The 23,429-nt window shown below is 55.1% G+C and overlaps 1 protein-coding gene across 1 annotated transcript; it reads left to right on the top strand.

The window, feature by feature from the left end:
- The first annotated feature begins 4,120 nt into the window (after positions 1-4,120).
- NGFR (nerve growth factor receptor) lies at positions 4,121-23,083 on the top strand. The gene is made up of 6 exons (XM_027518099.1): positions 4,121-4,315; positions 11,191-11,332; positions 14,604-14,963; positions 18,535-18,787; positions 20,022-20,182; positions 20,845-23,083. Exons 1-6 carry the CDS (start codon positions 4,244-4,246, stop codon positions 21,144-21,146), a joined length of 1,290 nt encoding a protein of 429 aa, XP_027373900.1. The 5' UTR covers positions 4,121-4,243; the 3' UTR covers positions 21,147-23,083.
- Positions 23,084-23,429: the final 346 nt, after the last annotated feature.

Genomic DNA, 23,429 nt, shown 5'->3' with positions numbered 1-23,429 from the left:
GCCCAGCACCTCCTTGTCCCCCTCCCCTCAGAAATTGTCCTTTCCTTGCCCATTGCCTTTCATCCCTTCTCTGCTTGGACATTGAACTGAAGTGGGGTGGGGTGGGGTGATTTTCCCAAAGCAGGAAAAGTGAGTGCTCACTAGAAGAGCCTGGAAATCATGTCTTCAATCAAAAGACAAGAGATTATCCCCTGGCTTGCCTCAGCCTTGGCCAAAACCCAGATTCTGCAAATGCATGTCAGGAGTGGATAACAGCTTTAGTATTGAAGGGCCACGTGCAGCCCCTCTGAGTCACAGGTTCTGTCTCCCCAACTCACTGGAGGGAAGGCCGGAGGGGCTGTAAGAAAGGAGTGGTTGGAACATGGGCGTTAACATTGAGACATGTGGTTGTGGAGGGCCTTGTACAGTGGCCACTTATGGCATACTGCTTCCTTTAGGGATCCTTGAGCTAGTGGCTTAACCTCCTCAAGCTTCAGTCTCTTCATCTGTATGTAGTGAAGCTAGCACCTCCTTATGAGATTATGTGCTGTGCTGTGATTAGTCACTTAGCAGTGTCTGACTCTGCAACCCCATGGACTTTAGCCTCTGTCCATGGGGATTCTCAAGGCAAGAATACTGGAGTGGGTTGCCATGCCCTCCTCCAGTTATAAGATTACAGTGAGGATTAAAGGAGATACTTGTGTGGATCTCCTGGCTCACAGGGCATCTCAGTAAATGTGAGTTCTCATTGTCTGCACCCCCATTTCTGCTTAGAAGTGAGTTGGGGCTGCAGGCTGGTTCCCCAGGGACTGCTGGACACAGGGACAGAGACCTGTGAGCAAAGTTCTACAGGGGCCCAAGGTGAGGGGTCCCAGTGGAAAGGAAGGATAGGGAGTATGAGTTAGGAGCTTGCCTTCCTGGAGGAGCAGGGTGATGGAGGATGGTGAGATAAAGAGGGGAGGGGCAAACCCTTCCCTCTTCAATTCCTGAAGATGCAGTCTGACCCACCACTACCACTTCCAGCTCCATGTAGATCTGCACTGGGATCCACTACCTTTTCATCTTGGTCGCTCTTTGGCCCAGGAGGCCTTGGTGTATATGTGGTGGGAGGAAGGGGCCTGTATACCTGTAGTTCTGTTATAGGAGATGGTTTGGGGGGACCCTCCAATTAAAACTGCTGCCCCCTTGGTGCTGCCTTGCTGGTCAGCTCCTAAGAGTCCTCTCCCCATCCCCCCTCCCATAGCTGTGACTGCAAGTGCTGAGGTTTAGGGGAAAGGGAGCTGAGTCAGACAGAAATTTTTGAAGCATGCTCATGTTTGTGGCCAGGAATCATGACAATTAGGGAGTTAGGCTGGGGCAGGCAGTGGCACCATAGAACCTCCAATATTGTTCCAAGGGAAAGGGGTGGACCTATGTAATCAGCACTCATTAATTAGAACAGGATTCCCTGCTGCTTGTGGTGCAGATGTCAAAAGGCAAGTGGTGGCTGTGGCTATGGCCCTGGCATTTGTGGTGATGATGTGGATGGTGGTAATGATGACGTGGTCATCATGACAGTGATGGGGACAGTTGTGGGATGCAGTGATAGCAGTGGTAGCTGTGGCGCTTCTGGTAGTGATGCTCGTGTCATGGTGAGGGTGGTCATAGTGGTGCTGTTTCTGGTATAGGTGGGCAGGATGGTGACAGTGATGGAGACTGTGATGGCGGTGGTCCCAGCAAAGGAGCACTCTAATCACTGTCTTGCCATCTATCTAACGGTCAAGCCAAGGTGTCACATTATAAAATAATCCTTCATATCAAATCACTAACACGCTGGAACATCAGCTCCATGAAGGCGGCTGCTATTGTTCACTGCTGTATCCTCAGTACCTAGAGCAGGGTATGTACGGTCCATAGCACGTGCTCAATAAATGCATGGGTTGAATGAATAAAAGGAGATTGAGTCTCTTTTTTGATGCACTTTATTTTGCTGTTCAAGATAGGATCTTTTCTAAAAAATTCCCATTTTATAGATGAGGAAACTGAAGCTGAGAGAGATGATATAACCACAGACCAGGCAGAAGTAACTAATGTGAGGATGAGGTGGGACCTGTAGGCATATGTGGCCAGGCCTGTCTGACTCTCAGTTCAGTGCTCTTTTCTCTGCGCAGTTCACAGCGTCTCCCCACCAGCACTCAGCATTACATCGTGGTCTTGTGCTTAGGCTTAATCATAGAAATACTGCTAATAATAGTAACAATTGCTGTTTGTAATTGTTCGAGTAAGGCTTAAATTGATCAAGACCATGGAAATTATTAATAACCCAGGCCCAGCCATGGTGATGTGGGTCATATTAAATTGTGTTGAGATGGATAACCTTGGCAATAATAGTAACCAGGATCATAAATTAATAACAGAAGTATTTAAATTAATGCCATACTGCCGATACCCTTGGTAGTAAGCTGCTCAGTGCTGCTCTTAGTACTAATGTTGCTCCTTCCTGCCTTCCATGAATTCAGCTGAGAGGCAAGGCAGGGCTCTAAAAGCAGCAGGAGGAGACAGCTTAGAGGCAACCCCTGTCTGGGGGGAGGGATCCTCAGGGATTTCTGAAGAGGGGATGGCTGCCTGGTGTCTTCTGCCCAGCCGTGGGAGGTAGCTTATTCACATTCACGGTCAAGGCCACAGTGATTGACGTCTACCTGTCCTTTCTGGGGATATCCACTGGATTTTGTTGGTTACCCAGGAAAGAAACTCACAGGGCAGAATTTTTACTCCCACAAATGAACGATTTAACTGGGAAATCACCTACCAGTAGTAAGCTTGCCCTCAGCACAAGTGTCTTAATCTCTCCCTTCTTCTTGTAAGGCTATTTTTTCAAAGTTAAAACTGAGGTCCACACCTGGCCAAGTTCAGGGTGAGAAGATGAGCTTTATAGACTTGCCCCCTACAACTCTGTGCTCCAGGGCTGTCTGGGAACCAGGAAAGGGTGGGGACAGGCAAGGTGGGGGTGACCATCAAGGTGGAGGTGGGAGTGCTTCCTGCCAAAAGACTGGTGGCAAACTCCTGGGGTTGCCAGGGCCTATAATTTGAAACTTCCAAGTTTTCTAGAGCATGGTGAGTATGGTCCTGGAAATGTACATGGATGGGTACATGGATGTGAGTCCATTCAACTCTTTTATTCTTTCTGCAGACCTTTATGGAACACCTACTGTGTACTAGGCATTCAGATAAGAAACTATAGTCCCTGCCTCCAGGGAGCTCATCAGCTTATGGAAACACAGTCTAATGAAGGCAAATGGTTGAGGATACATCTATGTGTTCATATCTCTGTGTGTGTGTGCACTGTGTGAGAGACTATACATATGAGGGCTTTCATGGAGATGACTGCACACGAACACATGTACATGTGAGTGTGTACGTGAGGACGTGTGTTTGAATGTTATGAGCACACGGAGGATGAATGTGCATGTGTGGAGGTGCACAGGCGTGGGCAGAAGGCGCCGGTCCACAGGACTGCGTGAGGATGGCGGGGGCATAGGAGACTGCATAAGCACATATGTATGTAACCTTGGGAGTGTGTATTCCTTTTTGTCTGTGTGCACACCTGGGATCGCTTCAGACCCGTCTTTTGAGAATTCAAATGATGTCGGGATGGTCTCCTCCTTGAACGTCCCCGCTGTCTGTGGTCCGTGTCAGACCACTTGCCACCTCTCTCCCTCCTTTCCCTAGGCCTTTGCAGAGAGAACCCCGCACTGGGAAAGGGCAGAGGAGGGCTTGGATATAGACCGGGAAATGAAAGGAGGGGCGGGCAGTGAGCATTACTGCTGATAACGGCTGGGTGGGGAGCAGGGCACCGGGGAAGAAGCTGAAGCCAGAGGCAGGGAAAGATGCGCAAGAGAGGGAACCCAAGCCCACAGAATCCGGGACGGACGTGTAGCAGCGCGGGTCGGGCGCCGGGTACCAGGTCAGGGATAAGCTTTGAGGGCGGGGCGCGGAGAAGAGGCAGCGGGGCGCACGGGCGCGGCTCCCTGCCCGATGTCCCTTTCCGCCTCTCCTCTCCAGGAGACCGTGGGGAGGGCGGGCGCTGTTCCGGGGGTGGGCGGGCTGGGCGGGGAGAGGGCGGGGCCGCCGCACTGGCTTCTCCTAGCCCCTCCCGCCGGCAGCCAGAGGGAGCCGAGCCTCCGCCAGCTCTGAGGGGCTGGCGCTGGAGCGCTGCACAGCGCAGCCCTATCGGTCCGCGGAGCGGGCTGAACTGAAAGCCGAGCGCTGCCGCGGGAGGCGGCCGATGGGGTCAGGTGCCGCCGGCCGCGCCATGGACGGGCCGCGCCTGCTGCTGCTGCTGCTGCTGCTCCTGGGGGTGAGTGCTAACTGAAGGGGAGCTAGCTCTCTTTCCCGGGACCGAAACCTCGATGAGTCCAGGTTTCCCTGAGGAGAAACAGAAAAGAGCGTTGGGGTCCCAGATGCTGGGGTTGGGGGGTGGATGGCGAGAGAGGAGCTCCGATGCCAGTATCCACGGAGGAGCGTCTCAGGTTCTCACAGTGAAGAGGCGACTCTGAGATTTAAGGTAAAGATTCGGAGAAGAGGGGCGCACGGAAGCAGGTCCTCGTGTGCCATAGGAGGTGTGTGTGGAGGAGCTGGGAGGGGTCTCTCAGGAGAGAGTCGTGGGGCTCTCGGATGCCTGGGTTCTTCGGAAGAGGGCGCTTGAATGCGGGATCTCGAGGCGACTTTCCCTCTGAGCATCTTGATCTCTGGAGAGTCGTGGGACGGAACCCAGGCTAGAGAAGGACGAGGAATGGGACAGGAACTAGAAAAGTGAGGGGCGAGAGTGGCTGGGGTGGGGAACCGGAGACGAGGAGATAAGAATTGTGTGGGAGGAGGATGGAGGGACTGGAGGCAAGGGGACCGGGCATCGGACAATGAAGACCAGCCAGACAATGGGGTGGGGGGAGGGGCGTGGGAGGGAGAGGTTCGGGGAGCGGGGCTCTGTTGAAGGGGGAGAAGTGGGTTAGGCAGGGCAGAAGAGACGCTGGTGAGGGAGGTGGAGAGAGGGAAGCAAAAGGAAAGAGGACGGAGTAGGGAGAGAAGACCCTGAGTGGTCTGGGCCTCGCCTGTCCGCCGAGAGACAGTGGGACGAGAAGAGAGAGCAGAGACAGACTCTTCCCGCATGTGTCGCGCGCTCTTCCTCGCGGGGTCGGGGAATTGTGGTTTGGGGTCCGAGGCTGGGAAAGGAGTGCCCACCTCGCCAGGGCGAACCCGCCTCCCCGGTTCCCCAGCGACCGGCGGGCTCCCGCTACGCACTTATTCTCGCGGTTAGAAGCAGAGCTGCGGACTGGATGGGACGAAGCAGGCGTCGTCTGACGGGTTCTGGCCGCTGCCACTTCTTGGGGTGCAGAGAGGCGGGACTCGCAAAGCCGGGAAGGTCTAGGCAGTGCGCCGCCGAGGGGGCGCGCCGGCGAGGGCTGCCGGCAGGGGGCGCTGCGGCGCGAAGGCTGCGCGATCGCGGCTACTGGCGCGACCGGGACTGAGCGCTTCACCCGCCACCCGGACCCCCTGTGAAGTCAACCTGCCGCAGCGCCGCCCAGACCGTTCGCTACGTTTCCGCGAACGGCGGGGGTGGGGGGATCGGGGTTCTGCCCGCCCCCCGCCCAGCTTTCGGTGAAAGACTCCCGGCTCGGAACAAGATAGAGGCTCTCAGACATCTCGGCGAAGAAACTGCGGGTCTTACAAAGCGTCGAGGTCCGCCCGGTAGATCTGACAGGACATTCAGGACCCGATGTGTGGCCGTGAAGGGAGTGCCCTGGAAGGTTCTGCAATGGAGATGTCCTCACTCTCCCTGCCGTCTTCATCTCTGAGCACTGAGCCCCCAACCCCCCATTTTACAGACAAGGAGACTGAGGCTCTGAGAGTTTTAACCAATTGGTCAAGGAAGGTCCCACAAGCGAGTTGAGCCAGAATCTTAGGGAGACTGCCCCTCACCTGACTGCCAGCTCGGTACCTCCCGTACGTCTTACGGGGCAGCCCGGCGTCCCAGCTCCGGAGAAGAGCTGCACGTCTCGGCGGCAAGCGGGCGGGAATATGGGGGCTGGGATGGGCAGAGACCCATCCCCGAAGCTCAGCACAGCCCCCCGGGGCGGTCAGTACCTGTGGCTGCGTCTGGGGATTTGGGAGTGACTGCGGGCACGTCTGCGCATTCACACCGCGGGTTAGAGAAGCCTCCCCCGGGCGGAGGGCGGGGGTCGAGGCGGGTGGCCAGGTGCGGGGATTGCGGCAGCCAGTAGTGCGGATTCCGGAGGGGCGAGGGCGTGGGCTCGGGTTTTGGGCTGGAGAGTGTCCCCCGAATAGAGAAAAGGCGAGGAAGGAAGGGAGCAGGGGGTGGAGGGCCCGGGGGCTCGGGAAGGTGGACCCGCACAGAATCTGCCGCCCGCACCCCTGCGGCTCTCGCCCCTGCCTCGCCGCAGGGCTGCTGTCTACGGGCTGGCCCTGCGCACCGCAGCGGTCCGAGTTTCTTCCTGGGCCGCGGCGAGAGAGTGCTGAAACCGGAGCGCATCTCGGCGGGTCGACTGACGGGCCGCGCCGGTAATGGAGGCACTTTGTCATTCAGACGTCTGTAACCGGAGCCGCCGGCTGGCTAATGCGCCTAATAGGGACGCAACTAGGACAGCAAACGCGAGGACAGGAGCGGGTGGGGGAGGAGACCCCAGCAGGGAAGGGGTCCCCGCCCTGCTGTACCAGCCGGGTCGCGTTCACGCGCCTAGATTCTTCCCTGGGGTGGGAGGCGCGGAGGTGGGAATAACAAAATTGGTTGAGTGCCTACCGTGTGCCACGCACTGCCCTGGGTAATTTCTCCTGTCCCAGCAGAGCAAATCTAGTTATTCCCATTTTACAGTTGAGAAAGCTGAACCTCTCAGGCCTTCAGAAAGGAAACCAGGTTCCCCCAGTTAGTATGTAGTGGCGCCCTTGTTGGAACCCCGGATTCCTGGCTTGGAGTTTACTCTTTCCTCCTTATGCCAGGCACACTCCCCTGCCCAGCCTTCCAAATCACGGGAGGACACGTGGCCCTGAACCACCACTAGACCTGGAGATTAGACTCTGTCCTGTGCCCTTGGCACCGCAGATGTGTAGCTGAGCCCCTTCACTCCCCCCACTCAGAGCCCTGCTCCCTTTCAGAGTCTTCCTGCAGCATCCTCCTCAGTAATTAGATCTTGTTTTCCCCCTCAAACTCCACCCCTGTTTCAAGGGATGGGAGGGGGGCATGTGCCAGTGCCTCCTCAGGGTTTGCATTGGTCTCAAAAGACCCTTCCCATATTTGAAAACTCTCCAACCTCTTCACCCAGCCAATGGCTCCATTCACCTAAGGAACCCTTTGCTGAAGCTATTGTGAATAGTTAGGACTCATCACCGTGAAGCCTTCCTATAGTTTCAAATTCTTTCAGCTATTTTGGTGTGTTTTCTGTTTTGTCCAGTTTTTTTAAATTGATTATTAAAAGTCAGTTCACCTAAGCATATTTGCACCTTAGTTTCTTGAAAGCCTTGACATGGAAAAAAAAAGATTTGCAAACATTCTCGAAAATGGAATGAGTAAGTATAATAAATGTTAATTTCAAGCAAATGTGTCTATCATTTTGGTAAATTGCTCATTTTGGAACAATTAGCCTGAGTCCTAGTGACACCCACCCCACTTCCCAGGATTGCCGGCCTTGGACCGATAGATGGTGTAGTTGGGTTAGTGCTTCCTGGCCACTTAGCAGGATGACCTCTGACGGCCTCAGTTTCCACGTCTGTCCCTCAAGCCTTCCTCATCAGCTTCTGGAACAACTGTTTGAGGTGATATTTCCTCTCCCTCATGGCACTGTGACTCCTGCCACGAATCAGGGACCCTGTTTCATTGGAAACTCTTAGTTTAGTGCTCAGTAAATATTTGAGTTAGTTAACTTTAAACAGAGCTGTTCTCCAGCCTCCTTTGGCCTGCATACCCTCTTCAGACTCCTCTTGGTGGGTAAATCTCTCTCCATTTTTATCCTGCCCCCTACTCTGAGATGGTTTCCCCTGTTTGGGGATGGCTGAATTCTCCTCTCCCACTACCTACCCCTTAGGCTCAGCAGCTCACTCTCTATAAGACAAAACATTTCTTTGGTAACCAACATTTATTGAACTCCTATTATGCACCAGGCAGAGTTACATACCTTATTTCATTTAATTTTCAAAGCAAACTTGGGCAGTAGATATCATCAATCCAGCATTTTAGGGGGGGGCGGAAATTGAGGCTTAGAGAGATTGAGAATTGATACCCAGAGTCGGACAGGACTGAAGCGACTTAGCAGCAGCAGCATACTATTAAGTAGCAGAAATGGAATGTTTTGAAATAGAAAACAAAACAAGTTTAGGAAACACATGGTTACTAATTATGTGGCCTGGATTCCAAACGGAAGACTCTGGAGAAGACAGAGGACCACAGGCTGCCACAGGGAGAGGAGGCTTCCAGAAGAGGGGCTTGCATGAGGCTGCCCCTCTGCCCATGACTGCCACAGACAGACCCCCTCAGCTATCTGGAGCCCAGTTCTCTCTACCAGCCTCAACTAACTGGAACACAGCCAAAAGCCACAAAGGACCTTGGAAAAGAGAAAAGAGAGGTCCCAAAGTGAATAAACACCATACTCATTTATTTACTGCCTCCAGCAACCCTGAGAGGCAGAAACTGTCATGGTTACCTAATGACAAAGAAACTAAGGCACAGAGAAATTCCAAACCTGTCACAGGTCAGCCAGCTTGTAAGCCGTGAGCCAGTACTCAGAGCAGTGAAGGCAGCAGAGGAGGAAGGTAGACTTTTTACTCTGAGTATTGCCCTCTGCTAGATCAGATCCTGCTTACACTCGATTTATATACCTTCTTCCCAGGGCTAGTTACATATTTTCTAAAGATTGAATTTGTTGTTGTTCAGTCACTAAGTTGTGTCAAGCTCTTTTGCTATCCCATGGACTGTAGCCATCTTCCCTGAAGTCGGCCAGGCTCCTCTGTCCATAGGATTTCCCAGGCAAGAATACTGGAGTGGGTTAACATTTCCTTCTCCAGGAGATCTTCCTGACCCAAGAATCGAACCTACGTCTCCTGCAGTGGCAAGGGGATTCTTTACCACTGAGCCACCAGAAATTAGAACGGGGGAGGGGCTGCTTAGGTCCCACTAGTAGCAGCGAGAATTGACAACTGATATCCTGACAGGAAGGGAGCAGGCAGAACTGAAGAAACGCTGACAGGGGAACTCAAAGAGACAAAAGTGTGTTACTCTGGGATAAAAAGCACAGGGCTTCACTGCATTGCATCCTGGAATACTTGTTGATGTAAATATTGAGTCCCTGAGTCATGGGGAAACCGTGAAGGCATGTTCCAGAGAAGGAGGAAGGTGCAGCCTCCATGGTTAAAGTGAGAAACATTAGGTGAGAACAGCAAAGCCATGATTTCCCGGAAACTCAGCTACCCAGAAAGTCAGTCCCTGAAGTGCTAGTTAATTGAGGCTGTATAATATTATGTTCTTAAATATTCCCTAAATATACATGCTGGGTCCCTAATATGTGCCAGGTACCATCACAGGCACTGAGGCAACCAGAGTCCTTGGCCTCAGGGAGCTGACAGTCCAGTGGGGGACTCTGTAGAGTGTCAGAGCAGACAGGAGTGAACAGGGAGGACATGTGACAGGGCAGCTCTGCCTGATGAAGCAGAGACTGGGGCCACAGAACCAGTTCCCTGATGAACTGCCATTAAGCAGAACACTGAAGGATGAAAAGAAATCCATACAGACCCTTCTGGAATCTTGCTCACCTCCTGGGGGAAAGCCTGCATCTGGGACTACCCTCTCCCCAGGCCAAGGCTTCTGGTCTGCAGATGTTCCCAGCACTGTGTTCCTGCCACCTGGGAGTGGATGGTGGCAACACCCAAGGTTCCCCTCCTGTGCTGCCTGTATCCTCCCCACCAGTCTCTGGAGGACTGCAGGCTGCCTCCTAGACTGATCCAACCTATCTATCCCCCTGCCTCCCCTGAACCCTAGTGAGACCTCAGGACAGTTGGAAGGACTGAAGGGAAAGGAGTATTGGGAGCCATTCTGGCCAATGTGGAAGCAAGGAATGCCCAAATGATCCTTACGGCTCCTCTCTAGTCCCATGACCCAAGAGTCCATACTTCCTCTGAGCATCAAATGGGAACTGTGTGGTCTGGAGCCAGGGAAACAGGCTGTGGAGTTTTATTAGACGTTAAGCTTTTTTTCAAGGAACAGAAATATAAAGCAATCTGCCAGCAGCCCCTCCCTCTAGGGAATCGGGTGCTAAATCATTCCATCCATGAGCAAAGATGCCTCGGCAGCAAGAATCTGACTCCCTTTTCCGCTGTTTCCAGTGTTGTTCCCACTGACTGTATGGGGGCAGGGAGAAAAGGGCTGGTGGCTGGAAATCAAACCCTGGGGGAGCAGGGCTGCTGGGTGGTGAGAGCAGCCACTTTCTCATCATTGGTAACAGGCGTCCTTTTCCCCCGTCTTTGCACCAGAGTCCTGATGATTGGCTGTGGGCCCTGAGCTGTCTCCATCTCTTATCTTTCCAGAGAGATGAAAACTCAGAGGGAAATGAGCAGATCAGAATTCCCAGAGCAGAGTCAGGATTTGAACCCAAGGTCCCATCCCTCTGCCTTCTGGTCTTGGGTACAGACACCTCCCATTTGATACTTAATATATGGAACGGTAGGATTAAGGACCGAGAGTAGAGCTCTGCTAGCCTTTCTTAGAAAAAGATTCCCCTCAGGGTAGACGCATCCCTGCAGGTGTACAGCTTAGCAAGTGTCATTTGGGCTAGATTTCAGCTTCAAGTTGCCCCCTTGGCTGGGAGCCCTGAGCAAGCTGCAACTCGCCTGCTGGTTCCTGACCGCAGCCCAAAGGCCCTCTGCTGGTCCTCAGGTTACCCTCCCCACATGGTGTGTCCTTGGGATTCCAGGAGTTACTGTAACCCCAAGGTGAACTTTGCAGAAGGTCAGCATCTGAGGCTCTTGATCTCACAACCCAGCAGCCTGCAGGGGTGTGCTGTCCCCCTGCCTTTCTTCCCTGTCAGCTTTCAAGTGCCATATGCCTCCCTGGTGAGCTCATCCCAGACCAGGTGGTTCCAATAGAAGGCTTCAGAAAGGGGTGTTTGCTCCCTCGGAATACATCCTGTCTCCTTGCTCTTGCCAGTCTGACCTTCTTCATCTTCCCCCATCCAGGTGTCCCTTGGAGGTGCCAAGGAAGCATGCCTCACGGGCCTGTACACCCACAGCGGAGAGTGCTGCAAAGCCTGCAACCTGGGCGAGGGTGTGGCCCAGCCTTGTGGAGCCAACCAGACCGTGTGTGAACCCTGCCTGGACAGTAAGTAGAAAGTGTCCGGTGGGGGAAGGAGAGCAGAATGGAAGGGAGGGCAAGGGGACTGGCGGGCATGCCCAGTAGAGGCCTTACAGGCGCTCTGGGTCCTGGCAGGAACTCCTGCCCACCACTGCATGGGTGCCAGAAGTGAGTCTGACCCAGCATAGGAGACAGAGAGGGGCAGCTCAGAATGGATGAGGGAAGTATGCAGAGGCAGAAGGGGGGCATGATGGGGGATGCCCAGGGGGTGCCCGTTCCCAGCCCCCAAGTAGAGAGGCCTAGTAGAAGAGTGTGGCTAGGTGGGAGGAGTAGCTGATGCTAAGATCAGCTAAAAATATCATCTGCGCTGCAAAATCAATGGCTGCCACTTACCCTCGGCGCATTTGGGGGGAGGGGAAGAGGATCAAATCCTAGCTACCCTGGAGACTGACCTTGGGGGATCCTGGGAGGGTGTGGCTACCACCCCCCATCAGCCCCCAGCACCTCCCACTACCCAACCCCCCGCCCCGCATCCCCGCCACTGCTCCCCAGGGCAACTGTACTTCAGTTCTGACAGAGGAAACAGAGTTTTCCCCAGGCAACAGGGATGGGGGTTGGAGCATTACAAGGATGTCCTTACTGGGGAGCTATGTTGGGTGCAACAGCGGGGAGGGGCACTGTGGCCATTCCTACCTGGGATTTCCTTGAGGAGGGGAGAGAACCCCATCTTCCAGAGGTGCTGGATGAGGTGGTGGGTCTGTGATCTGAAATTCTGTGCCCTTGTCTCATCTCTGATGGATGCCCTCCCACCAGGTGCTTTCAGGCCATGAACCCTTTTCCTGACTCTGTCTGGAAATCTTTCCTGAGGACAGTTAGGTCCTGCCTTCTACCTGGCACTCAGTGCCCACCTGGGGGCCAGTGGGAACTCTACTCAGATTGTTCTTTAATCATGTTGGGAACCAGGGTGTAGGAACTGGGAACTCTGAATCCGCCGGTCTTACCTTGAATGTCTTGCCACCGCCGCCACCACCACCTCCAGGCACCACACTGCACACAGCGTATCTCTCCTTCAGGCAACCCCAACTCCTTGGTATCCCAAACACAGCTTTCCTATTTCTGTGCTTGTGGATCCTGTAACTCCATCCCCCAGCAGAGGGATGCCAGGTAGGGAAGGCTAGACATCCCTTTGCTACCTTGCCATCTGGGTACCTCCCCTGGCCCTGGCCTAACAGGGTTTCCATCCCAGGGCAGGACTAGCCAATCACAGCTGCCCTGGAATCTCCCATGTTTTCCTCTCATTTCCTAGACTCTTACCCAGGACCTCTTCTCTTTGGACAGCAAGTCTCCCAAGATGGGACCCTAATCCTTCTGTCAAAGCAAGGGCTGGGATACAGGAGGCTGAGAGAGGGCATCTCCAGGGAAGGGGAGAGGAGACAGGAGCAGAGAGGCAGCTCAGAAATCCCGCTTGCTCCCTCCACTCCCCTCCCTTCCTCTTTTCTCACATTTCCCCCCCTCCCCCAGCTGTGTTAACAGGCTGCCTTTAAAAGTCTACTTTATGGGATGGAGACCCCAGCGGACTTTCCCTCTATCCTCAAAACGTTTCCACAAGGAAACCCATTAAGCTCCTGCCTTCATTCTCTGCCAAAAAAGACCACATTTTTCCCACCCCCTAAAACTCTCTCCTAGGAGTTCGCTGCTAATTTTCTATATTTTCCCATGAGCAGGGCCCTCTCCTTTCCCTCCCATGTGACTAGACCCACCCCACTGCCACATGCCAACAAGATAGGAGCTTCTTGTATAAATCGGACATCTTGCCTTTGCTAGGAAGTCCTTTCTGTTTGACTGTATCCCTGCTACTGAATTTATCATTGCCCACCCCAGGGGCCCAACTGTTACAGGATCCCTGCTGTGTGTCAAGTGCTTAATGGTAGAATTTCACTTACTCCTCACCACAACCCTGTGAACAGAGACATTATTCCCAGTTTTACAGAGAAAGAAAAAAGCTCAGAGAGGTTAAGTAAGACACCCAGAGTCACACAGCTAATAAAGTGATGGAAGCAGGTTTTGAATCCAGACCTGCTTGATGCCTAAGAAGAGAAGCACAGGAGTTGCTCTGCCAGAAGTGAGTAGAAACTGAAGGCTCCCTCCAGGCCCATCTCTATCTTTTCTTCTCTCCAAACCCCCACCCTACTCCCAACTGCTGCCCCTTTGACTTCTCTCTGCTTTTTCCCTTCTTTGCTTCTCCAGCCCTAATCCCAACCTCCAAGATAATGACCCTGTGCTCCATCTTGTGTCTGGATGCCGTTAGAGAAGGTTAAGATAGGAACCCCACAGCAAGCCCCAGTTTCCCTCCATTGGGATCCTAATCTGCTACCTCTGCTTCCACATTCTGAGCTACCCTCTTTTCCCAGTTCTCAGGTCCTAACTGTGTGCTCTTCCTGCCCTTGGAGCAAGGATACATTCTCTTGGATTCAGTTTGGCATGGAGTTCCCCACTCTGGGCTAGAAGGGGTAAAGAAGATCTGGCTCTGTGCCTACCCACTCTTTACACGAGGCAGAGAGGACCCTGGCATCCGTTCCCTTACTCCAGCGCATGAGTCAAGAGTGAGCTTAGAGATTTTTCCTTCATGCCCTTTGACTCATGCTCCAGAATAAGGGGAGGGATGCCAGGGTCCTCTCTGCCTCGTGCAAAGAGGGACCACACACACAAGTCCTCTTTCCCTTCTAGCTTCAACCCCTCCCGCTGTGCCTTTCTTAGCAGGAGTCCCATCCCCGCCCTCTAGAGCCAAGCCCTTCAGCAGCGTGGGGTAGCGCCATGGGTGGGAGATTTTGTCATCTAACCCTAGTTACTCCCATTCAGGCCACACCTGAGCCTCTGCCTGTGCGGATAGAAATGGAAGGGCAGCTGAGGCTCTCTGGGAAGGCTGGCCATGCCTGGGCTGGGTTCACAGCTCAGCTCTGGCCTGGGGGAAGGGCTGGGTGGGAACCACGCTCAGATTATTCCTTAATCATGCTGGGAACTCTCGGAGAGAATCTGCCAAGAAATTTACCGGCACCAGCTGTGTTACCCCTTGAGACTTCAGGGCCAGAGTTTCCGGGGCCGGAGCATGGGGTTCCTGGCTCCCTTTCTCCTTCCCAGCTTTCCCACACCCGGAATCGGGGACGGGCGGGAGAAGGGGGTGTTAATGAGGGGGCGAGGTGGGCCGAGGGGCTCCAGCGTCCCAAGTGCCCCGAGGGCAGGCGACTAAATTCGGGGTGTGGCTCCCCCACCCCCATCCCGCACATCCCTCTGTCCTCAGGCGTGACCTTCTCGGACGTGGTGAGCGCCACGGAGCCGTGTAAGCCGTGCACGGAGTGCGTGGGACTGCAGAGCATGTCGGCGCCCTGCGTGGAGGCCGACGACGCCGTGTGCCGCTGCGCCTACGGCTATTACCAGGACGAGACGACCGGCCGCTGCGAGGCGTGCCGCGTGTGCGAGGCGGGCTCGGGGCTCGTGTTCTCGTGCCAGGACAAGCAGAACACCGTCTGCGAGGAGTGCCCCGACGGCACGTACTCCGACGAGGCCAACCACGTGGACCCCTGCCTGCCCTGCACGGTGTGCGAGGACACGGAGCGCCAGCTGCGCGAGTGCACGCGCTGGGCCGACGCCGAGTGCGAGGGTGAGAGCCCGGGGCTGCGCGGTGAGGAGGGCGCCCACCCCGGCCGGCAGGGTCTACAAGGGTCCGCCCATGGCCTGCAGGGGCAGCCCCCATGGCCTCGAGCCAGCAGACACCCTCCTGATCTTTCCCACCAAAGGACCCCATCCACTGTTAGCCTCTCTGGGCTAAGTGTTTGGAAAGCATCCTCCCAGGCCGCACTCGGTTCCCACGCTTTGGTAATCTGTGGCTGCCGGCTTGGGACTGGGTGGGTGGCAGAGAGTTGGCCTCTGTGGCCAGAGCACAGATAGTGCATGTTTGAGCCTGAGGTAGACTCTCTGAACTGGAGAAGGGGTCTAGGACCCTCCAGAACTGGGACCCTTTGGCTCTGAGACCCACTGTGGCTCTGGGACTTAGGATGGAGTCCGCCACACTCTCACTTACTGAGTGATGTCAAGAAGGTCACTTTGGTTTCTGGACCTCAGTTTCCTACTGGTCACAGGGTTTCCAGGTTAGGGACAGGGGCTGGTTCACGTCACCTTGTTGGGGAGGGGTCAGAAGTCACTGTTACAGTTTAGCCAAGGATGAAGTGAGACCCGGGGAACACTGAGGAGATTGTGGGAACAGGGGCGCTTTGGGATAGAGAAGGAAAGGAAAGCAGCAGGCTTGGGGTTTGGGAGCCTGAGGATGAGGCAGGTGCATGTGGAGGGCCCTCAGCTCCCCGGGGGGATGGGAGCTGGGTATGCCCGCCTTAGTCGGATGGGCGGTTCCTGGCATGGGAGGAGGAAGCCCTGTGGTAGCCAGGGCGGAACTGTTTTGGTCCCCTGGTTGGTGACATCCATCGTGGGAGAGGGGTTGACTGCCTTTACTTTCTGTCGCTCTAGGACTGGGCACCCGTGTAGCTATTTCCCTTTGGGACCTAACCCTCAGGGGGCTCTCCCATTTTGAGCAGGCAACAAGTGCCTCCTTCTGGGAGCCCTGAGTTGGACAGGAGAGAGCTGGCCTTTGCCCCAGTCTGCCAGCACTTAGTTCCCAGGAGATCCCCCTTTGTGGTGGGGGCAGCACAGCCTCTGCCTTCAGTCTGCCTGCAGTCGGATGGGGGAGGCAGATCCCCTGCTGTGGAGAGCCTCTGCTCTGACACACCCGTGCCGGCCTTCCAAATCCTGTGATCCTCTGGTGCCGGGACCTCAGGGTGGAGAGGGCTGTTAAGCTGGGCTGAGGCCAAGCATGTGTGTGAAGCTTCCTGCACTGGGATGTGGGGTTGGGGTGGAGCAGTGGGATGTGGTGGTTCCGGGGGCAATTGCCCTGGCCCAGGAGACAGGCAAGTAGCATCAGGCGCAGGGCAGAGCAGGGGGAGTTTCAGCAGCCTGCAACGGGCAGCGGGTGGCACGCTTCTGTGGGCAAGTTGGGACCAGCTGGTGGGGGGTGGGAGTTAGGGGTGCAGTTAGAGCAAAGAAAGGTTGCCAGCTGGGAGAGGGGTGGGCTCTGCCTTTACGGGCATTCACAGATTCCTTCCAGATACTGCTCTGCTTTTCCAGCCACCCTGAAGGGGTGTGTTTGTCCCTGCCCCTCTTCTCCTTCTCCCTCGGAAGGGTTACATGTCAGCTCCAGGGCAGGGGGGAGCATTTCAGGAAATGGAATTTGACTTGTGGTAGTTTGGCTGTCCCCCTCCCCTCCAGTGCAGGGTATATTCCTTGCATATACATTTCAGGTGTCCACATGGTGACTCACCCACCTTGGGGGCAGAACCTGACCCTCTAGCCCTCAACTAAAGAAATTTGGGTTTAGGAGGAGTAACCCAGTCCTTCTTTCCACCCCCCCAAGTCTGAGAGCTCCTATGCCGGAAATGGCTGTCAGGACCTGCCAGGGGCTTAGTGGATTGGAATGCCAGAGGACGTGGTCACATCTGGATCTCATCCTCGCCCTCTGTTAGGGGGGCATTCGGGAGACTAGGGGAAAGCGCCCTGGAAGCGCTGTCTTCAGCCTGGTCTGGCTCCCACCCTCCCTCAGCTCTTCCCCTCTGCTCCTAAATCTCTGTGATGCCTGATTCACTGACCTTCCACCTAACCGTGCCTTCAGCCTCTGGGTTCGGGTCACTTGAGCAGAGCTGTACCCTCAGCCTCGGGGGTCAGGTTGCCCCTCCAGCTGGCCCAGTCCCCTAGCCAGGCAAGAGAAGACCCTCCCCAAACCAGTGCCGTGTCAGAAGGTAGGGCTGTGTCTCCTCCACTCCCTGCCCCACCTCTTCCACCCTATCCTTCCCAGGACTGAGATGAGGGAGGGGAGGGATAGGGCAGCAGATGGCAGCCCCCTCGCCAGTGCCAGCCAGATGGATTCCAGAGTCACATCTGGGGACCTTATTCTTCAGAAGGTGCTGAAAGTGGGGGCCTTTGAAGCATCTTTGCCTTGAGCCAAGGAGGTCTAGGAAACCAGTAGGCAGCTTCAACTCCAATTTGGGTGGGCAAACTTGAGGGCTGAGTGGGGCAGATCTGGGGAGCAAAGTCCCTGCCCTTCACCCCAGTGGCTTGTCCTGTCTGCTTTCCCTCCCTGCCTCAGGCGTGGGAAGCGAGGATAGATGGGGTAGCAACTTTGCCCAGACAGGTACCCCCAGGTCATCCAGAGCCCACAACCCCAGGTACTGCCTTCAGCTGGGTGAAAGAATGGAAAATACCACCCACTGCTGCCAGGGAGTGCTCAGTCCCCTACCAGGGGGGCTGGCAATGCCCAGCTGATATGAAAGAACCTCAGTAGGTGGCAGAGCAGTCTCCTTCCTCTGAGACAGGGCAGTGCCTGGTCTGTGGGCTTGCTCTCCACCAGCAGTCCTCATCCTTTCCCACTTGGGTTTGGGCTATCTGACACTGTCTTCTCTGGATGGCAAGATCAGATGGTATGGGGGCTACACAGGGCAGGAAATAGCCACTATCCATGGACTGGCTGGAGGGAAGCAAGCCAGCTGTGCACCTCCCCACCCTGCCTGAGCCTAGAGCTAGGACACGAGAGCCTGGAAAAAAGGCTGGATGTCAGCTCTCAGAGGACAGTGCATCGGACAGTACCTCTCTGCCACACCTGATTACTCTTACCCTTCTTTAGGACAGGGATGACTGGGACCACTAGGACAAGCTGGGGCCAGAGAAATTACATTCGCTAGCCTGCCTCCAGCTAGAGGCATCCTAGTGCTTATTTACTTCTTTGTGTGTTTATCTCCAGGCGAGGCTTCTGGGTACCCAGAGTAGGCAGAGTTGAATTATAGGGTCACAGCTTTCCCCGAGATGCAAAGGAGCTTGAAGACTATCTTTTAATATCCCCATTCTATAGATACGGAAATTGAGGTCCTGAGAGTTGAAGGAACTGGTCCAGAGTCACACAGGAAGTCAGTGACAGAGCTGAAGGGGGCCGAGGGCTGTTGATTCTTAGATCCTTGGTCTTCTCCACCATCGTGATGTCATATAGCCAATCCCAGCCCACACCTGTACGTGTAGCCGCCGGGCATACAAGCACCTGGGGCAAGGCCGGGGCTGGGGTAAAGCTCTGGGGGTCAGGATCTAGGGGAGGGACTCAGGGGAAAGTGGGTCCTCACTCCTGTAGCCTTTTCTTCCAGAGATCCCTGGACGTTGGATTACACGGGCCACGCCCCCTGAGGGCTCCGACAGCACAGACCCCAGCACCCAGGAGCCCGAGGTACCTCCAGAGCAAGATCTGGTAACCAGCACTGTGTCAGATGTGGTGACCACGGTGATGGGCAGCTCCCAGCCTGTGGTGACCCGAGGTACCGCCGACAACCTCATCCCTGTCTATTGCTCCATCCTGGCTGCTGTGGTTGTGGGCCTTGTGGCCTACATCGCCTTCAAGAGGTGAGAGGGGGAACCTGAGACAGGGAGCCAGATCTTTGGCCTCAGGGAGAGCTTTGCTGCGACCATGACCTGAAAATGCACACACTCTTTTAACTCAGCCCCAAACCAAGCTCATCCTCACTTGCCATCAACTTCACGCTGAAGTCTTTACTTCAAGGTGTGGCAGGCCCGTCCTGCCCTGGCGTCAGCACCTCCCCACCCGCACTGTCCTCCCCTGCCTGACTCCTCAGCCTCCAGCTGCACACAGAGCTGCTTTTACCAGCTGCTTGCATCCTCATTCCCTGGACCCCATTTATTCACACAGTTACCTGTGTGTGTGTGTGTATCTTTCTTTCCCATGTCACACATGGATGTTATGGCACTCATGTCCAGAAATCCAGGATGTGGAGAAGAACTTGAAAGCATTTTAGATGTTTAAATGCATTTTCCATTCTTTAGAAAAAATCATCAAAGAAATAACATGGTTGTTTGGGATAATGCAGAGATGACCAATGTCTTGTAAAGCAAAAAGTCGTAAAACCTCCTTTTATCTCTCCAAGTCCTACCTACCCCTCTCCTCTTTGGACTCTGTTTGGAATGGATCCCTTCCAGCCATTTTCTATGCATTTATAAACACATGTGTATAAAACCTTTTATAGTTATATGTACACGCAGGTTGGCTTTCTTTTTTTTAATATCAATGTGATCACACTCTACATATTCTGCAACTTACTTTTTCACTGATCTCCCTTGGGAGAGCTTTCCTCAGAACATATAGAATTATCTGATTAGTTATAACTGCTCATTCAATAATATGGGTGGAGTATAATTTATTTAACCAATCTCCTATAGATGGACATTTGGTTTGCTTTTAGTTTTTCCTTATTGCTTATAATAGCAGGGGAAATCCTCACACGTACGCCTGCACACATGTGGGAGTACTTTAGAAGGAAAGATTGGGAAAAGTGAAATTCTGGGAAGTCATTTATTTGTGCACCATTCGTCCCATGGACATTTACTGAACACCGGCCACATACACCAAGCCCTGGGTGCCGCTGTGCCCTCACGGTGCTTCCAGTGTGGGCCGGGGAAAGGAATGTAGAGGGCAGGTATGAGAGAGCCTCCCGTGCTGGGCGGGGGTTAGGGACCAGCCCCCACCAGGCCTCTGGTGCCCATGCGCCAGAGCACAGACACTTTAGCCACATGGCCGTGTGGCTCCTCAGGCTCTGAGACTGGGCCTATGCTCCGGCTCCAGGTGGAACAGCTGCAAGCAGAACAAGCAAGGAGCCAACAGCCGACCTGTGAACCAGACACCCCCACCAGAGGGGGAAAAGCTACACAGCGATAGCGGCATCTCTGTGGACAGCCAGAGCCTGCATGACCAGCAGCCCCACACGCAGACTGCCGCAGGCCAGGGTGAGTAGCAGGGCCGGGCGGGGGGGTACTGAGGCAGGGAGAACAGGAGTCATGAAGATTAGACTGTAGGAGGGACTGCAGAGGGGCTGGCTGCAGGCCTCTGGGTGGAAGCGGTGGGGTGAGAGAGTGGGTAGCAGAGGCCCTTGGCAGTGGAATGACTTGGGAACAGAAGCTTTGACAAACTGGAGCATCTAGACTCATCAAGCTAATTGTCCCCCAGAGCTAATTACTCCGCAGAGTGGCTGCAATTAGCCTCCTGCCCAGGACTTCTGGGGAACAAGTAGTTAATTATGTCCCCTAATTGGTGGCCCATAGCCCAGCTCCAGACACTTGCTGCAGTTGAGTCTAGGACCAGAAGTCCTGTCTCCTCTGCCTTGATTAATTGCTGGGGGGCGGGGGCAGGGAAGTTAGGGGCTGGGGATGGCTCTGGAGCTAAGGATGAGGAGAAGACATGAGTCAGCATCCCCCAGGTGCCTCCACTGCCCTGCCCACATCCAGGACTGCATCTTGGGCATTCCTCTGCTTTTAGGCTCTTGGGTCCTCCCCAGACTGAGAGGAGAAGTGTCTCAGCCCTTCTTGGGTCTTATTCCAGGCCCCCACACCCACTGTGGGAGAAAGGGGGTCTAGTGGGTAGTGCCTGACTCCCCCTGGGTTCTTGGCAGCCCTCAAGGGTGATGGAGGCCTCTACAGCAGCCTGCCGCTGGCCAAGCGGGAGGAGGTGGAGAAGCTGCTCAACGGCTCTGCGGGGGACACCTGGCGGCATCTGGCAGGCGAGTTGGGTTACCAGCCTGAGCACATAGACTCCTTCACCCACGAGGCCTGCCCAGCCCGCGCCCTGCTGGCCAGCTGGGCTGCCCAGGACAGCGCCACGCTCGACACCCTCCTTGCGGCCCTGCGCCGCATCCAGCGCGCCGACATCGTGGAGAGCCTGTGCAGCGAGTCCACGGCCACGTCCCCCGTGTGAGCCGGCCCGGGAGCCCCTGCCCTGCCCCCACATTCGGACGACTGACGCTCCAGCCAACCCCTCGGGTCAGAGCTGCCCGCCTCTGGGCAGGGCCTCAGAGCTGGGCCCCCAAACCACAGCCCCGTCGCTGCTCCCGTGTGGCCCCACCACCTCCAATCATTGCTTCTCCCTCTCGTGCCGCAGGTGCCCCTGCAGCCTCTCCCACCCTCTCTGCCCCCTCTCCATCTCAGGCCTCCTGCTCGCTTCTCGCCCTGTTTCTCGGGGTGCCAGCCCCTCCCACCTTAGCAGGTTGTCATATCTGGGAGGCTGACACCAGGGATGGTGGTGGGGGCATGACAAGGCTCCAGAGACTCAGAGGGAGAGACTGAGGAAGCAGAGCCATGGACACTACACTGTGAACTCGGGGAACGAGGGAGCACCTGTATGGCCTAAACCTCTCTCAGCCCCCTTGCCTCCTCCCCTGTGGCCTAAGACGAAGAGCCTCAGAGGTTTATCAGAGCTGGTAAGGGGGTTGAAATCTAGTCTATCCCCCTCCTTGTATAGGACCATGAGGCCCAGAGAGAGATTCATTTGCCCAAAGCTTCCAGCAATGGAGAAGCCAAAGATGAGCTATCCCCTCACCCTGAATGAGGAGCGCAGACCTCAGGCTTGCTGGAGGGGACCAGACGACCCTCTGGCAAGTGTCTCACAGCCAAACCCAATCTGCTCTTCACCATCTCCAGAGCTATCCAGCCCCTGTGAAGGGCAGGTACTTCACCCAAGGCCTGACCCCCTGGTCTGTCCTGACCCCAGTCAGGGTTGGGGTTTGTGGCGAGGGGTGTGGCTTCCCTCTGCCTGTCCCCTCAGGTATGTCAGTGTGACATCTGTGGTGTGGCAGTCTGTAAGTATTTGCCATCCCAGCATAGACTTGGAGCTAACACAGGCAGCATCTTCCCCTGGAGTCAGCCTTGGGGGTCGGGGACTAAGGACCGCCCCCCCTGACCTGCAGCATGCAGATTCAGAGAGACACACACAGGATGAGAAATCTTGCTTCTCTCCAAGAGTTCTTTCTCTTGGGCCAAGGCCGGATCCTGCTGGGGCAGCTGCCAGAGAAGCATCGAAGGGAATTGAACTCTGCTCGCCGTCTTCCCTCACCCCCGGGTTTGGCAGGCCAAGGACGACTGAGGCTTGAGCTGGCGCCTGCCTTCCAAGGGCCTGCACGTGGAGGAATGCTCCCCCCTCCACCCTTTCCCTGCAAGCACGGGTTTGGCTGGGCTCTGGAGGCTGCAGTGAAAAAAAGTGGACCAGTGTGGGAGCGCAGCAGGAAGAAACGGAGTTAGAGTGTGGCCCATCGAGGGTCTCTTCCGAGTTTAGACGACCCTTCAAAGGACTGTTTCTTTCCTAGCTTGGTACCAGAAAGGGGCCATGAGGTCCCTCCTGGCCTGTTTTGCTTGATGTTGGAATGAGTGTGGCCCCCCTCTATTTAGCATGAACGAGCCCCAAGCAGGGTGCGCACTGCCAGCCACCCCCTCCCCAGCCCAGGGGTCTCTCACCCCTGTATAAGGGACTGGGGACATTGTACATAGACCACACTTCTTTGACCTGAATCAGTAACAGGAGGAGGAAACTCACCTGCTGACCCCTCACCTGTGAATTTGGGGAGTGGGACAGAGTCTGAGGTATTTATTTTCCTCCCCAGCAGCGGGGGAGGGGGTTGGAGGTTGCAAGTATGTTTTAGCATGTGTTTGGTTCTGGGGCCTCTCCTGCCTCCCTTTGGGCTGAGATGGAGCCTTTTTGCCCAGTCCCTCCCGCAGCTGGGAGCTGTGAGCTCCACATTCCTTGTCACCCTCCCTGTCACCTGCCCCTTGCATCCTGTGTAATCATTTCTTGGGTCCTCCTGAAACCTACACATAAAACATAAATGATGAACATTAAATAGCAAAGAAAGAAAAATCGTACAGAGATTTTCTGGAAACATACGTGGTTTGAGTTGGTAGGGGGTTGTGTGTGTGTGTGGTAGGGACCTGGGTATAATTTCCAATTCGGTGAGTTCCTGTCCTATTTTTCTCCCCCCACATAATGGGGAAGTTTTAACAGAAATCCAGCAAATTCACATGTGTCACCATGGAGTTAAGTGGGATGAAGACAGAGTGGGGGGCCTTAGCTGCCAGACCTTGGCGAGGGAAAGTGAAAATGGCCATGCAGGAAGCTGGCCAGCTATGAACTGGACCAGATGTCAGAAGTGAAACTGACCACCAGGGAGCCAGAGGCTTGCTAGGAGGGCCAGGTCACAACCCCACAGCT

Source organism: Bos indicus x Bos taurus, chromosome 19, assembly GCF_003369695.1.
Source record: "Bos indicus x Bos taurus breed Angus x Brahman F1 hybrid chromosome 19, Bos_hybrid_MaternalHap_v2.0, whole genome shotgun sequence".
Lineage (NCBI taxonomy): Eukaryota > Metazoa > Chordata > Mammalia > Artiodactyla > Bovidae > Bos > Bos indicus x Bos taurus.
This window is presented reverse-complemented; position numbering and strand designations above follow the sequence as displayed.

What these genes read in the sequence shown, in the direction of transcription:
- NGFR (XM_027518099.1), top strand. Translation starts at nt 4,244, where the DNA reads ATGGGGTCAGGTGCCGCCGGCCGCGCCATGGACGGGCCGCGCCTGCTG. An exon ending in GGCCGACGCCGAGTGCGAGG is followed by an intron (nt 14,964 to 18,534) that starts GTGAGAGCCCGG and finishes CTTTTCTTCCAG; the next exon opens with AGATCCCTGGACGTTGGATT. An exon ending in GCCTACATCGCCTTCAAGAG is followed by an intron (nt 18,788 to 20,021) that starts GTGAGAGGGGGA and finishes CTCCGGCTCCAG; the next exon opens with GTGGAACAGCTGCAAGCAGA.